Source organism: Microtus oregoni, unplaced genomic scaffold, assembly GCF_018167655.1.
Source record: "Microtus oregoni isolate MIOR12 unplaced genomic scaffold, Mior012 000001F_ref0000356, whole genome shotgun sequence".
Lineage (NCBI taxonomy): Eukaryota > Metazoa > Chordata > Mammalia > Rodentia > Cricetidae > Microtus > Microtus oregoni.
This window is the reverse complement of record NW_024543060.1, coordinates 17,863,956-17,879,102: the sequence shown is the minus strand read 5'-3', so window position 1 is coordinate 17,879,102 and position 15,147 is coordinate 17,863,956. Positions and strand designations below refer to the sequence as shown.

Here is a 15,147-nt window from a genome sequence, read left to right as displayed (position 1 = left end):
AACGTGTTATACATAATTAAATCGTTCATTTTAGTTACTTTTTATTTTTCAACAAAGAAGCTTGAGAATTAAGTGTTTCAGAAAGAATGCCTTTAGGAACATGTGTCCTAAGATAAAAGCCCCAGACAGATAAAAATGAGTGTAACAAGGATGTTTCAGGAACGTGGCACAGCACATATGATTACAAAAGGCCCGAGGATCTATCAGCAGTTTTTCTGGGTGCTGGTGAAGTAGCTCCGTTGGGAGAGTGCTTCCCCAGCACCACATAAAGCAGGCAAGGTGACACATGCTTATGACTCAATGTTCAGAGGCTAGCCCAGAATACAAGACAACCTGTGTCACAAAAATCAAACAAAAACCAAAATAAACAAAACCAACTTCAAAACAGTTATTTCTGTAGGATAGAATAAAGGAAGTCTCTGGTTTCTTTTTATTTTGTTTACAACTATCAATAAGAAAAAGGACTTAATAAGTAAAGAGGCACTGAAGGAGAAACTGAGTCAAGGACAAGAAAGGACTCTGGAGAAAAAAGAGTGCCTGTTTAAGTGGTTTCAAGGCTGTGTGTCACTGGCAGGGCAAAGGGCAGCAGAAGACAGCCCTGGGAGCTGCAGGAACCTTTCCGTGGAGTCACTCCATAGCGGCCATGGGAGAGAGCTCATCTTGTGTTCCCAGTAAGGAGAGAGCGGAGATGCGTGTGCTTCTTATACAGATAGAAAGTTTTATGTATCTACAAAAATTTCTAGAGTTCTTATCTCTCCTGGATAAATCATTCAGAGTCTTATTCCAAGATCTTCCATCATTACAAACATAAATGTATGCATGTGTGTACATAATACAAGTATATGTATCATGGACAATGAAAATTTCCAAGTTGATCACTCAAAAATCATGTTTCTTTGCTTTTATTTTGTAAAGCCTTTTAAACAACAAAACCATTAATTTTTGGTGTCTAATTTAAACTGTTTCAGAAGTTGACAATAATTTGTCATTAGAGTTGGAACACACACACAGAATGCAGGTGCAGATGCACGCACACACACATACACACACGCACACACAGCAACTCTGTTCCTGTTTTCAAAGAGTCTCTGTCTCAAATTACTTATCTATAAATGCAATTTATGGATAGTATGTGCATATGCGATGTATGTGTATAATAGGCTTATTGTGAGAATTATTCTTAACTCGTGTAGAGGAGCTGCCTAAGAGAGCAAGTGGCAGCAGTTACTACAGTTTCTGCTGGATCCTCTGCTACTACCCCAGTAACACCACATTATTATGGCAACAAAAATGCTACAATTGGTGCATTCTAAACTATTTACATGTTATTTCAGATGCATAAAATGACAGTTCCTTCATTTTAATTATTGTTAAATATAAAATAATGTATGTCATTTAAAACAGAGGCTGAGAAAAGGGGCTCTCCTCCACCTTCAAGACATGTCTCCACCATGACAAATTTCATTTTTAATTTGGAAACATGGATATGGCAGCAGACTTTTTACTATGAAAAGGAACTGCAGAATAAGAACTTAGTTGGGGAACAAACAAGAAATCTATGCTATATGCATAGCATATAACCATATGCATAGGTACCCATGTTTGTAGTAGATAAGGTATCCCTTTCCTCAGATGTTTAGAACTAATTATTGTTGGGGAATATTTATTTTAATGTGTGTCTTTTGTTTATGCTGCATTTGTTTAACTCTGAGAAGCTGTGATTCTTTGCCTGTCTAAAACAGCTGATGGTCTAAAAAAGAGGCAAATATAGCAAGGCAGGAGCAAGGATCGGGGAGGGGCTGGCAGGCAGGAGAGTATAAATGCAGAGAAAGGAGCAACGAGAGAACAAGGAAATGGGGACATCAGGGGCAGCCAGCCACCCAGTCAGTCATGGAGTAAGAGGAAAGTAAGACGTACAGAAGTAAGAGAAGGAAAAAGCCCAGAGGCAAAAGGTATTCAGGATAATTTAAGATAAGAAAAGCTGGCAAGAAACAAGCCAAGCTAAGGCTAGGCATTCATAAGTAAGAATAAGCCTCTGTGTGGGATTCATTTGGGAGCTGGGTGGTGGGCCCTCCAACAAAGTCAAAAGAGTAAAACTTCACACAACAAAGTCTGCCATGTATGTAATATATTATATACATATATACATAGATTAAGTAGCACCATACACATAAAACACATATAAATATAAAAACATAAAAACAATGGCATTTAAAACTATTTAGTTGCAATCCAAATACTTCTATGTCTGTGATTTGTATGGAACACACCACTGATAAGTCCGACTTCTTTCTCTATAGAACACATAAAATAATGAAATTTAAATTCCTAATGAAGCATACTTCTGTTTGGAAGTCACCTCTCCAGTGTGCACAGTTTGATCATATTTATCATCTCTTTGACATGTCCTTTCTCATGTTCTAGAAACTGTAAAAGGGGCAGGTAAAACGAAACCAAAAACCAGTCTCAGAAGGTCTGAGGGAAGGGAAAAGAGCAATGTGGATATCTGAAAGTCAGTTCTGACCCAGAGAACAGATCTGTGAATATATTTGTGGATCAAGAAGAAGGGCTACATTATGCCCAATCACACAAACAAATACCCTCAACTTAAAACCAACAGGTTGGTAAAGCTTTATTAAACAAGGCAGTTAAATTTCTTCTTCTCACACTGTCTTTAAAAAACTGCATAAACCTGGATATGGGGACTCTACTAGCTAAGAGGAAAAAAAAGAGGGGACAGCACCTTTCATTTGGGTAGTTCACCACTGCACCACAGGGCATTAAAATGACATAGGTTTTTATTTTTATTTGTTTTTTTTTTCCCTTTCCCCACAGTCTTACTATGAAGTCCTGGCTATTCTGGAACTCATTATGTAAACCACGCTAGCCTCGAACTCAGAAATCCACCCGCCTCTGTTTGCTGAATGATGGTGTTTAGCTCCTGGCTTGGCAGTACCGCTCTTACACACCTGTATATATTCTGATGTGAACTGAGGAAGGATAGACAAACTGTGCCCGGGTGTTGATGAGGTAACAATCTCCCTCGGCTGCAATACCTGCTGCATTCTCTTTTGAGCTAAACGAGCCAGTGGCTAAATTACCTTCCCACCCTCATCTTCAGCATAGCTGTGACAACTTTGTTCTACTCTGTGACCTTTGCTCCCATCCAATCAGGATGATGGCTAATTGCATAACAAGGGAATTAACAGGCTATAACAAGAAAGCTCACTCATGGAAAAAAGATATTGAAGTAATTGGACTATTTTTACCCTTCTACCTTAGGCATGGACTCCAGTGCCTTCAAAAATCTTTGAGACTACTACTGATAGTTAGCTCTCCAGTGGGTCAAAGGCTGTCCTGGCCAAGCCTGAAGCCTACATATGAAGGTTTGATACCAGAAATGTTCGGGGACTTGAATTTCTGAATATTTGCAATAAATTTATATGCAACGTGGTGATGAGGCCCAAGTATAAACACATTAATTTGCTTTCTATATTACTTATTCACATATACACTATATACAATGTATAAACACAAGTTTATACATTTTTAGCACATCTCTGCATCTCTGTTTAACTGCAGCTTGCCATTTGAGTTCAGGTATTTATTTTGGTATCTTTTTTTTTTTTTTTTGAGACCGTATCTCTCTACATAGCCCTGGCTGTCCTGAAACTCACTTTCTAGACCAGGATGACCTCAAACTCACAGATCTGCCTGCCTTTGCATCCTGAGTACTGGCATGTGCCACCACGTCCAGCTGTGGCATCATTTTTGACACTCAAAGGTTTCAGATTTTAGATTTTCATATTAGGATGTTCAATGTGTATTACTTATAGAAAGCTGCAGTTTGCTTTTCAGACAGGACCACAGTGAGACTATGCCAGAGGGCAAAGGCTATTCAGCAAGCAGAGGGCTTAGTGTAAGCACATACTCTGGCCTTGACCAGGACAGTCATGCCACATCTGCTTTTACAGTTACTGCCAATACTTCCCCTTCTATTCTCAAAAATGCCAATTTGGATAACAAATTCTTTTCTTATGTTTTCGAGAATAAAATGCTCTTATTTTTACCAGCAGGCTCCCATTCAGCCAAGGAACTTCTCCAAATTCAAATGAAATAAACCTACGAGGGCAGCTATGTCCGACCTAGGTGTGCAGTCTGAATATCTAACAGACAGCTGAACTCCAAGCTGTTATCCTGCTGAGTTTATCGCCTGTCTTCTTCAATGTAAGACTGGTAATGTGACGGGAAGAGTCCTATGGCACCTGTGGGTTTCATGAAGGACCAGGAAACAACACCACTACTGTTGAGCTGCTGATGTCACCAGAATTTACAAACGAGAACCTGCTTTAAAAGACTGTGCAGATTATATAGCATACAGTCACTTCTACCCCTAGAAAAACTGCTTTCCACATCTGCTCTAAGCTTATTTGTAAATCTCTGCGGTGGGTGCGCAGCTAGCTGTGTTTAACCCAATTTCAAGCACAAGTCTGACCCTCTTGCCTCAGGCCTCCACTCTGAACGCCAGAGCTGACTGTCACCTGCCCTGGCAGGTGTGAACGCGCTGAGCAAGGGCTGTGGTTTAAGGATGCCAACAAGGGCATCAAACCATCTCTGCCCTCCTTCTGTGATAAAACTGCCAACAGCTTTCTTATAACTGATAGGGCTGAGTAGCACATGTCTCAATCAAAATTAAACACCAGCACTAGGAGAGTAGCTGTAATTCACAAGCCTATTTTCTACAGAGCTAGAGTTTTAATTACATACACTTGTTAACAGTGGCTAAAAACTAAAACCCATAGTATCTCCAAAAGATGAGGGGTTTGTAAGAGGGAATGGAGAACGTGTTAGTGACAGAAGCTTGCACATTAGAGATACTTTCTGAACTCTCTAATAGAGAGGATACTTACACCCAATGAATTACTTTGATCTAAATGCCCATAAGGACTGCTAAGCAGCCACTGAAACAGCACAGACAAACTGAGCAAGTGACTCCCACTCGCTCTTCCTAAGGAAATTACTCATCGAACACAACTGGTCCACCCAGAGCACCTACCATAACCACCGTGCTGTGGTTATCACAGAAGGGAAATACTTGTTTCTCTTTGAGAAATTCTTGGTATGTTTGTATTGCATTTTTCTGGGTTTCTATGTTTTTATAATGACTTCGAAGAAAGATGATATGCACACTTAGAAAAATATATATTGCCAGAGTATCACCAATTTAAACGTAACCCCATTCTAGATGGTGCCTCCCATAAGAGAATAAAGTCTAATAATTTATCTTAAGAATTGTAATTATTCCCTGTGAATTTATAGTAGCCTACATTTTGTAGACAAAGATGGCATAAGATGCGTTATCAATAAACTACTGATCAAAAATCATTTTTCAATTAATAAACTCTGCCAACCACCTCTGGACTGAGCATACACAAGGGGGCTGTCAGACCGTGTGCTTAGGAATCCGATTGTTCTCACTATCTCTTCTAAAATAAGCACCCTCAATCTGCACTAATTTGATAAGTTCAGAAGCCCATCATAAAGAAAGGTATATGGTGACCTCAGTAAATGAATTACTCTTTAAACAGTTCTCACATCTGTACACTGACTTGCACTGCATTATGAAATAACAAGACCAACAGTCATTCAACAAAAGGACAGAGACTGATAAAGAAACAAATATTTCCCTTTATTTGAGTGTGTTACAGCTACTTCTGGGATACTGATAATAACTGAAATCCTTAATTTACAGGACTATGAATGATGCTACTTAACTGAGAAGCAGCCAGCAAACAGCCATCTGAAGAGCACCACTCACGGAGGGTTTCCCATACCAACTTGGCTTAGCAGTGTCTACAGTGAATTAGGAACTATCGGCATCTAAGTCAGAAGAACCATGCTCAAGATTATTTATCAACAGTGGGTTTCCTTACTCCTTTGCCAGATGCACATTGGTAGGTTTTGCTCCAATTGGAATCCCATATTTGTGCATAGTGTTCATCAAAATTTCCCGCATGTCGCTGTTGTAAGAGTCAAAGTCAAACACATTTCGAACCACACTGGAGAGCCCTTCATTGGGAAATTTCTGTACAGAAAGAAGAAATATTCATTATATATGAGATAATGCACACATGATTATAAAGGTTTATAAACCGATAGAGTAATAGCACACTAATGAACTTCTGCTATCGGAAATGCACTAGATGTGTTTGACAACCAGACAGTAGGAACACATCCTTATATACAGCTGTGACAGAGATATTATCAGTTAATTCTTGTTCTCCTTTCTACCTTCCTGTCAGTTGTAATACTTTCTATCCAGATACCACACGCTGGTTGTAAAAACCCCCCAAAATAGAAATATTTCCTTGTTGTTTAATTATTTTCCCCCTCCAACAAACACACACACACACACACACACACACACACACACACACACTCACTCACACATCTGCACCCATTAAAAACGAAACCAACCTAAAACCAACCCATTAAATTTCTGAGCTGATTGGTAATGATCATAGCACAAACCCTTGCTAAAGCCAATTCAAAGACTAAAATAATGACCACTAGACTTCAAGATTTATGTTATGCATACTTCATATCAGGTTATCTGACTTGACCTATTACAAAATGGAAACACCAGTCATAAACTATATAATCTTGAAGACACAGTGGTTTCGTCTAGTCACCTTTGCACAGATGTATACCATACCTGTAAATGTTTGACAATGTTGACAACTTCTCTGGTAGAATAAGGATAGTTAATAATCCCTTGGTCAGCCAAGCTCCTCAGCTCTCCAAAGGCCGCCACGAGCTTCTGAAGGATGGGTTCAGGCACATTTGGGCCATACTGTTTGAGCATCTCAAGCTCTGAATGGGGTTTGGGGTTATCAATGGCATGACAGCTAAAGATGTCACCTACAGAAAGGAGAAGAATCACATTCAGTGAGCAGTCAATCCACCGTAATACACACAACAATGTAATGGTGGTTTAAAGAGCCAGTATATGCTCAGCAAATCACAGGAAGTCCATCTAACAATAGGATTTTACAGACAAGAAAGAAAATGCCTGAACCAGAAAAAAATAACTGAGTGACATGTGGCTTATTCTGCATGAGTTTACTTCTACTAAAGGTTATGCTCCTGAATAATGTTTCCTGGGAGATAGACTACTCTGTCCCTGCCGAAGCAGTCAGTGGTAACGGTTCAGTCTAGACCAGCAGCAACAAGCCCTTATTCTGATTTAGGAACAATGTGGGCAAACAGTTATTTTCTATGTGCAAATGTAGGAGTGCTATGTATATTTAAAACTAACAAAACAGAGCATCACGGTTTCAAGCTTCATCTCACAAACTGACATTTTCAAATTCAAACATTCAGGGCAGCTTTGTTTTTTCATTGAAAATGAAAAAGTTATCCCGAATGTAAAAAGGTACTTGGGCCTACCATGCAGTCATCAAATGATTACTAAACATCTTCCAGACACCAAGTACAACCTGAGGTAATAGACACCAAAGATTAAAAAAAGTCCTCATCCTCGTGGAATTTATGTTCTGTTGAGAAAGTACAGTACACAACAGAAGTGGTTGTGGAAGAGGGCAGCCACGTGGGCCCCACTGAGAAGGTAAAGTCTGAGAATAAGTAGCTTTAGCTAGGTGGTTAATACAGTCAAAGCAAAGACTCTAAAGCAAGTATAAGTGGCACATAAAAGAGCGAGGCAAGGAAGTTTGGAGAGAAGATGTGGGAAACATCACAAAGGATACTGGACTCACTGAACACAGGCTCAGCATCTGGGAGATGAGCTTACGTGCAGAGTGAAATGGGAAGACAGGGATTTTTTTTTTTAACCAGAGGAGTAGACTGCTATCTGTCGAGGTCCTTTGGGGTCCAGTCCTAAGGACCTCTTCAGGGTTCAGACTGCACACTACAGTAGGCAAAGGGAACTTTTCTCTTAGGGTATCTGAGGACAAAAGAATGAACTCTCCCACTCTGTGCTTTTCCAAATCAGTCTCTTTATTGTTCAGGTTCTATTCTAATTCTCCTGCCCTACTTCTGATTCCTCCCAGCTTCTTCTCTTTCTAGCCTCCAAACTTTCTTCTTACAGGAGCTCTGAAGTGACTAAAGAAATTACAAGAGTTACCTCTCACTGGTCAAAAGTACATTTTTAGAGTAAGCAATAAGGAGTTGAGCCCATTGCCATGACAATACAAGGTTCCAAGGTTACAGAAGTAAGACCGTGACCAGACCGGGGGGGGGGGGGCACTGTGCCCAGTGATAAACTTTGAGACATAGGTCTACTGTCAGCAGACTGGCAAGCGAAGAACTGGCATGCTTTTCTTAGGGTGCTTTGTGTAGCAACATCTGTGACTCTGACCTTGTGGATAGCTGTAAAAGTTTTATGATCTGTTTACAAAAGGCCTTTAGTCTAGTTTGAACTTGCTTTGAGGTGAAAGTCAGCTAATTGTGTGCAGTTAGTCTCAGCAAAAGGAACAAAGCAGGCTTTTAGTCTCTACAGTCCTCATGGGACAAAGAGATCTAGTTATATAGTATAATTTATATATATAGATATATATATCGAAATTATATAGCTAAATGAAAAATCATCTTCCTGACCACCCACAGATATATGTGCCCATAAGATTGAGATATAATTATGAAACTGCATATACATATCACATGAGACTACACACTACAGTGCAGGTATTGGGGAGACATCAAGCTGCTTTAGCAAATATAAACAACAGTTTTCAGAGTTGATGTCCTGTAGGCCTTGGCTGGACAGGATTAACCTTCATCAGAGTCACTCTTCTGGTGGGTTGACATCTGAATTATTAATTGCCATATGCCATATATTTCCACAGCCTCCAACAGTTGTCAAGAACAAACTGCAGAGGGTGTACACCAGTGTTCCTCAAACTTTCTAATGCTGCAACCCTTTAACACAGTTCCTCATATTTTGGTGAAATTATTTTCACTGCTACTTCCTAACTAATTTTATGAATCATAATGTAAATGTCTGTGCTTTCCATTGGTCTTAGGTGGCCCCTGTGAAAGAGTTTCTTGACTCCCAAAAGGGGTTGTGACCTACAGGTCAGGAATTACTGGTGTAGGGCGACAAATGCCCTACAAATGCCCATGCAGCACTGCTGTTCATTCTGCTTGAAGAGGCTCTGACCAACCAGTTACAGATCCATAACTTTGGAAGGCAGTCTCTCCGGAGCATGGATAGGCATGCTTATTGCAGGATGTTACCTAAGCTCAGGTCCTTTTGCACAGCATCCCAATGCAGGATCAGGGATTATTTAGCTTCCTTCATGCTGTCCTGGAAAAACTGGGGCTTGAACAACACAAGCATAAATATTGACTCACTGACCACTGATTTTTCTTAAGTGTTTTGAGACAGGATCTGATTGTCTGACATTAATCCAAGCTGACTGTGATCACTCCTATCCTCTACTGGTCAGCTTTACTTACTTACTTCTTCTCTTACTACAACTACCATGACTACTACTTTCAGTAGGAGACATAATTCCTCATTTGCTTTTGATCAGAGTCTGGTGTTTCCTAACATAAAATTGTGGCAGGCTAATTTATTAGTCAAAAAGGTAAAATCTTAGATCTTTCACAGATCATGCCAACAGACAGGAGCAGAAGCAAGAAGCCCATTAATTAACCTGTTATTTATTATTATTATTCATAATCAAGATGAGAGCGGTGGTGGCTCCAATTAAATTGATGGCTAATATTGTTAATTGTGAGATAATTTGGAATGTGTTTTAAGAGTCAGTAAGATTTCCTGGTAGATGGTAAGACATGTAAGAGAAAAAAGAAGCTCGAGAAAAATGTTGTTGTCAAGAACAATGGCGTCATTATTATAAATCAAGGGGATTAAATAGAAATATCCATCCAGTGAGTCCTCATATTGGGGACTTATTAGATCCAAGTTAAGACAAGTTGAAAATAAGTGTTCGGCAGGGAATTGGACAGTCTGGCTGCAGAGAAATTCATGGCAATAACAGTTATTTAAGTGACACCGTGAAATGATATGCTTTGATTTTATCAAGGGAATGATTATAGATAGATAAAAGAAGACCAGAACATTCTATGAAGGAGTCAATGTAGAAATTGAGGAAATGTCACCAATGTGAGAAAAAGCCCAGAAAGCATTAAGGAAGGATCAGACATCAAGTAAGGACAGGAGAGTGACTAACTGTGGCAACTGTCCTAAGCACCACTGAGGCTAAGACACAGCTAGGGAACCCATCACCAGGTTTAGTCATAGACTGGGTTTAGTCAAGAATTGCTTCTGTTGGGTGATTCAGGCAAAGACCCAATTAGAACTGACTTGAGAGAGGCGAAGAAGAAATGAATGTTGGAACTGCAGCTTCTGAACAGACAGCTGCTGAGCGCTTCTAAGAGTAGCTGGCTAAAAAGCAGGTGACCAGAGAGATGCTGTGTCAAAAATAAATAAATAAATAAATAAATAAATAAATAAATAAAAACTCTAAGGTGCCAAGAGGTTAGGGATTTAGAAGACCAAAGTTGTCCAGCAACCACTGTGGGGAGAGGGGAAACAGAGCAGGGAGGTAGGGGAAGGGGAAAGTAGAGTGAGAAGAGGAGGACGGGAGAGGGGTAGGTAGAGGGAAAAGGAGTAAATCAGGAATGGGAGAGACTAGTGGCACAAGGTGATGGCAGACGGAGACAGAATGGACAATGAGCATCACTGCAGCCCTCAGAATGAATGTGAAAAGGGGAGCTTTAGGGTGACCGTGGCTGTGAAGAACCGGAAAAGAACTTCTACTTTTCCACACTAGAGAAAACCATAGGCTTGCTCTAGAGTGGTCACGTGAGCACATTTGTAAGAGCAGCATTACTGCAGGAATCTAAAATAAAAGCTGCATAAATAGCATGAGCACATACAGCTGTTCCTCCTAAAATGTATGGAGCAGACTACTGCACTCATTTCCATGACTTACTGCTTCAATTAATATTCCGGGGGGGACTGATTTTCAATTCAGCATGATTACTTACCTCATTTCTCTGAGTAGCGGCACACTACTCTGTGATCCAGACACAGAGTTTCTTTTTTTGGTCTCCCTTGGAGGGACAGTGGGTTGCTCTCATTCTATATCGTACACAGTATTATGCTGACTATTCTTGTACTGAAATGGCTGCACAGGTAAACCGCTGGGACAAAACCCTTTGTGGAATTGCCAGATCAAGATCCTAACAGGAGCCTGGGCCTGCTTTGTACTGTGTATGAGATTCCAGAGAAGGGGAATCCACCTAAGTTGTTGATGATGATGCATCCTCCGGGGCCTCCCTACTCAGTAGGAACCAGTCTCTGCACAGCTGGCCATGGCCTTCTGAAAGGAGGTGATAGGAGACACTAACAGCCACTCACTATGGAGCATTAAACAGCAAAGTACAGTGCAACTGCTGAAGAAGAGAGGCGCTGAGGCAGACACAGACATGCAGTCCAGCTCGCAGCCTAGCTCCGCCACTTGTTAGCTAAGTGACTGCAGAAAACAACCCCTGTATCAAAAGCTCTCCCTCCCCCACAGCTGGTTATGAAGGAATGTGAGTAATAGCAGGCACTATAGCATTGCTGTGGAACTATTATTGTTATCATTATAGTTATTGTTTTTACCTAAAGTGCCAAAGAAATCATTGCCCAAGAAAGGGAAGCCAGGCCTGTTGGCCAGAACTACCATCCTAAAGTCAGGATGAATCACGATAACGTTTTCTCTTCCATCCACATTAGCAGCATCTGAAAAACGAAACAGGTAGTTTGTGAAACTCCACTCAAAATGGCGTCAGGTGTTCCTGATTCAACTGTCGTCTACAAGCTATGGGAGGACATATGAGTGACAGCAGTGAGGCTCTCGTTCAATCCGGAACACCAGAAAAAAAAAATCACATGAGTTTGAAAATTGTTATGCTCTACTTCTAAGCTATCCTTCAAAATCACAGAGGGCCAGACAGGGCTTGGTCATAGCTTCTGTCTAGACAGCCCTTCCTCCCCTTGTTGTACCATTTTTGTGTTCTGTAGTCTTCAGAGTAAAGATGCAGGCAGAGTTCTAACCCTGGAGAATGTGAGGGAGCCTGGGAAGGGACAGTACTCAGGCTAAGGTGAATCGTCTTCCTCCTGAGCTGTAGAAAGTGAAATGTTAGTCAGCTGTTGACGGTGCTGCGCAGACCTCTGGATAGACCTCTACCATGCTGACTTCCTATGGGCCACTTCATATACATTCTTCAGAACGTATGGTGCTGACTATGTTTTTCTATAGCTAGCTATAAATTTCCAGGTCTTTTCAAGAGACAAAAAATTAAAATCAGCATCTTGCACATATTTGGAAAACTTAAAATGCCTTGCAGTTCTATATATACCTTCACTGGCTTGGTTTGGGTTTATTTTTTGGTAAACTTGACACAAGGTAGAGTCACCTGGGAAGAGAGGCCTTCAGCTGAGAACATGTCTCCATAAGATCACCTATAGGCAAGTCTGTGGGGGCAGGTTCTTGGTTAATGACTCATGTGGCAGGGCCTAGCCCTTTGTGGGTAATGCCACTCCTAGGCAGGGAGTCCTGGGGCAGATACAAAGGCAAACTGAGCAGGCGACAAGAACAAGTCAATAAGCGATATTCCTGAACGACCTCTACCTTCAATTCCTGCCATGGCCTCCTCCAGCGATGGAGGCCTGAGAGCTGTAAGCTCTAAGCTCTAAGCTAAAACAAACCTTCTCTTCTCAAAGTTGATTGTGATCATACTGTTTTATCAGAGCAATAGAAATCCAAACTAAGATAATACTGATGAATTTATCCCCTTCCCCCAGCAATATCTACTAAAAGAATAGTATTTCTGAGTTTGAGGAGGAAGAAAAGAAAATCCAAAGCAGAGAACAATCCCTTCTGAGTGATTGATATATGATATATATCACAAATAAACATTTACAAATGTATATACACATACACACAAATTAAATAAAACATCCAATGATTTTTAAATATCTGCAGCATTTTGCTTGAACGTATGTACCACATATGTGTGCCAGTGGAGGCCAGAAGACAACAATGGATTCCCTGGAACTGGAGCTGCAGACGGTTGTGAGCCAACATGTGAGTGCTGGCAATGGAACCTGGCTGGTTGTCTGGAAGAGCAGCAAGCACTCTTTTTGTTTCTCTGTGTAGTTTTGGAGCCTGTTCTGGAACTAGCTCTTGTAGATCAGGTTGGCCTTGAACTCAGAGATCTGCTTGTGCTGGGATTAAAAGCATGCACCACCACCACCAGGCATGCAGCAAGTACTCTTAACTATTGAGCCATCTCTCTAGCCTACATTCAATTTTTAATTATACTGAGCCAAAAATAAAAGTAAGTTTTAATAATGTGAGCAAGAGAAACAGACTAGAATTTCAAGATAGCAACTTAATAAGAGAATCACATACAAATATTTGAAAAGCAGGTATAAAGAGTCAATGATGGCATTTTTAGGGTAGAAAAGCATAAAATTGACTTTTCTCAATTTCTGTTACTGAAAATTTCAAAGACTGACCATAGAAAAGGGTAACTGGAGACTGTGGACGTAGGTTAGTGACAGAGCACCTGAACCATTACTGAAGTCCCAATTCTACTCTCAGCACCAAAACAAAAAGCAAAAACAAACCAAGCCAAACAAAAAAATCAAACATAACCAACCCAAAAAACAAACAAAACCCTGAGATCAGCAAGGCTAGATTTAGGTGTTATTTTTAGAAATGATTGTCTGTACAATTTAGTTTGCAATGAACTTAAGCTTATTGCTTATTTATAGGCAAGAACTAGAGATACACATACTAGAGATGTAAAAACTACACACATGAAGGAAAATGTTGCTTTTCACTACTTACGTGCAACAATGCGCCTTCCATCTGCTAGAATCATTTCTCCATTTTCTACCAGAGTTTTCAAAATGCAGGTGACATTTGTTGGTGCTTTGTCTGCCTCATCTACTACTAGAATATGACCCATCTTTACCGCTTTAACCTTTGAAGACAGGAGCAACAAAAGAACCAAAGTAACCATTATTAAAAGCTCATCACTCACTGCTTTGAATTTGCAACAGCAGCATCATAGAGTTACTAACAACATTTCTGGCCCCATCTCACATCCTAGCCCAGGGGAGACAAAGTACCAAAGAGAGCGGGAGGAGTGAGACTTAACAGTCACTGTACAGTTTGGAAACTGCTTGTTACAGATCGTCAAATACTGTCACCCTTTGATCTGAGGAGGTGGGCATTCAGGGCAAAGGAAATGGATGGACAGACTGCATCTGGGGAAGAGTGAAGATGGAGAGACTGTATGTCTCTAGGACAGTAAATGTCAGGAAAGGCACAGCAAGGGAGACTGTGTTCCTACTGCTAAGCAATGGGTTGCCAGACCAGGAAATATGCACCTCACCTCCCCAAGTAAGAGGACAGAACTACACACGTGTGAGTTCTGACGTGATGAAAATGGAGCACAGAGCTCCGCTTCAGGGCCCTGAACTTGGCAGAACACACAGAACAAACAGTTTGGGAAAGTGGTTGAAATGGGCATGGAAACATGCAGATAAAAGTATTAGACGGGTCTTATGGAGAGCACAATCTATAGACCGTCTGGATGGGAAGGGAGAAAGGGAGACAAGCGCTCCAGGTCTCGGGTGACCATGGGAGGGGGACCTGAGAAGAAGGATGAGGCTGTGGATTCACCCTGCCCTTGCCAGGCTTCTCCTCATGCTCTTAAGGAGGCAGGTAAAAGATCTCTATACTCACGCTCTTAAGGAGGCAGGTAGGAGATCTCTAGACATTTCAACATAAACCCAAAACTTCTTTCTAAAAGAGATACTAATAACTTACAACCTAGTGGACCATATAAAATTGTTCTGCTGCACATGAGTACCTAATGATTTTACGGAAACAAATCAATAAAGGATGCTTCTTTTGTCACAATACATACCTGTACTCGCAAAGAGCTGATAAGGGTTTTTTAATTTAGGGTAAAAATGAGCTAAATTAAAAAACAGAAAAGATGTGGCTCCTATCTGTAAAACATCTCTGTCTAGAGAAGAGCTGGGCTCAACCCTGGAGACTTTTGGCACAGATCCCAAAGTCCCCAGCCTTGGGGCCT

General features: G+C 40.7%; 1 protein-coding gene across 2 annotated transcripts in view; it reads right to left on the bottom strand.

Annotated features, from left to right (window-relative positions):
- The window catches only part of Vwa8 (von Willebrand factor A domain containing 8), a 322,040-nt gene that overhangs the window by 127,655 nt on the left and 179,238 nt on the right, over nt 1-15,147 (bottom strand). For both annotated transcript variants that reach the window (XM_041665254.1, XM_041665244.1), the window contains exons 23-26: nt 13,890-14,025; nt 11,654-11,773; nt 6,716-6,921; nt 5,934-6,085 (exon numbers count right to left, since the gene is read on the bottom strand). In XM_041665254.1, coding sequence (XP_041521188.1) covers nt 5,934-6,085; nt 6,716-6,921; nt 11,654-11,773; nt 13,890-14,025 — 614 coding nt within the window. The remainder of the gene's footprint in view (nt 1-5,933; nt 6,086-6,715; nt 6,922-11,653; nt 11,774-13,889; nt 14,026-15,147) is intronic.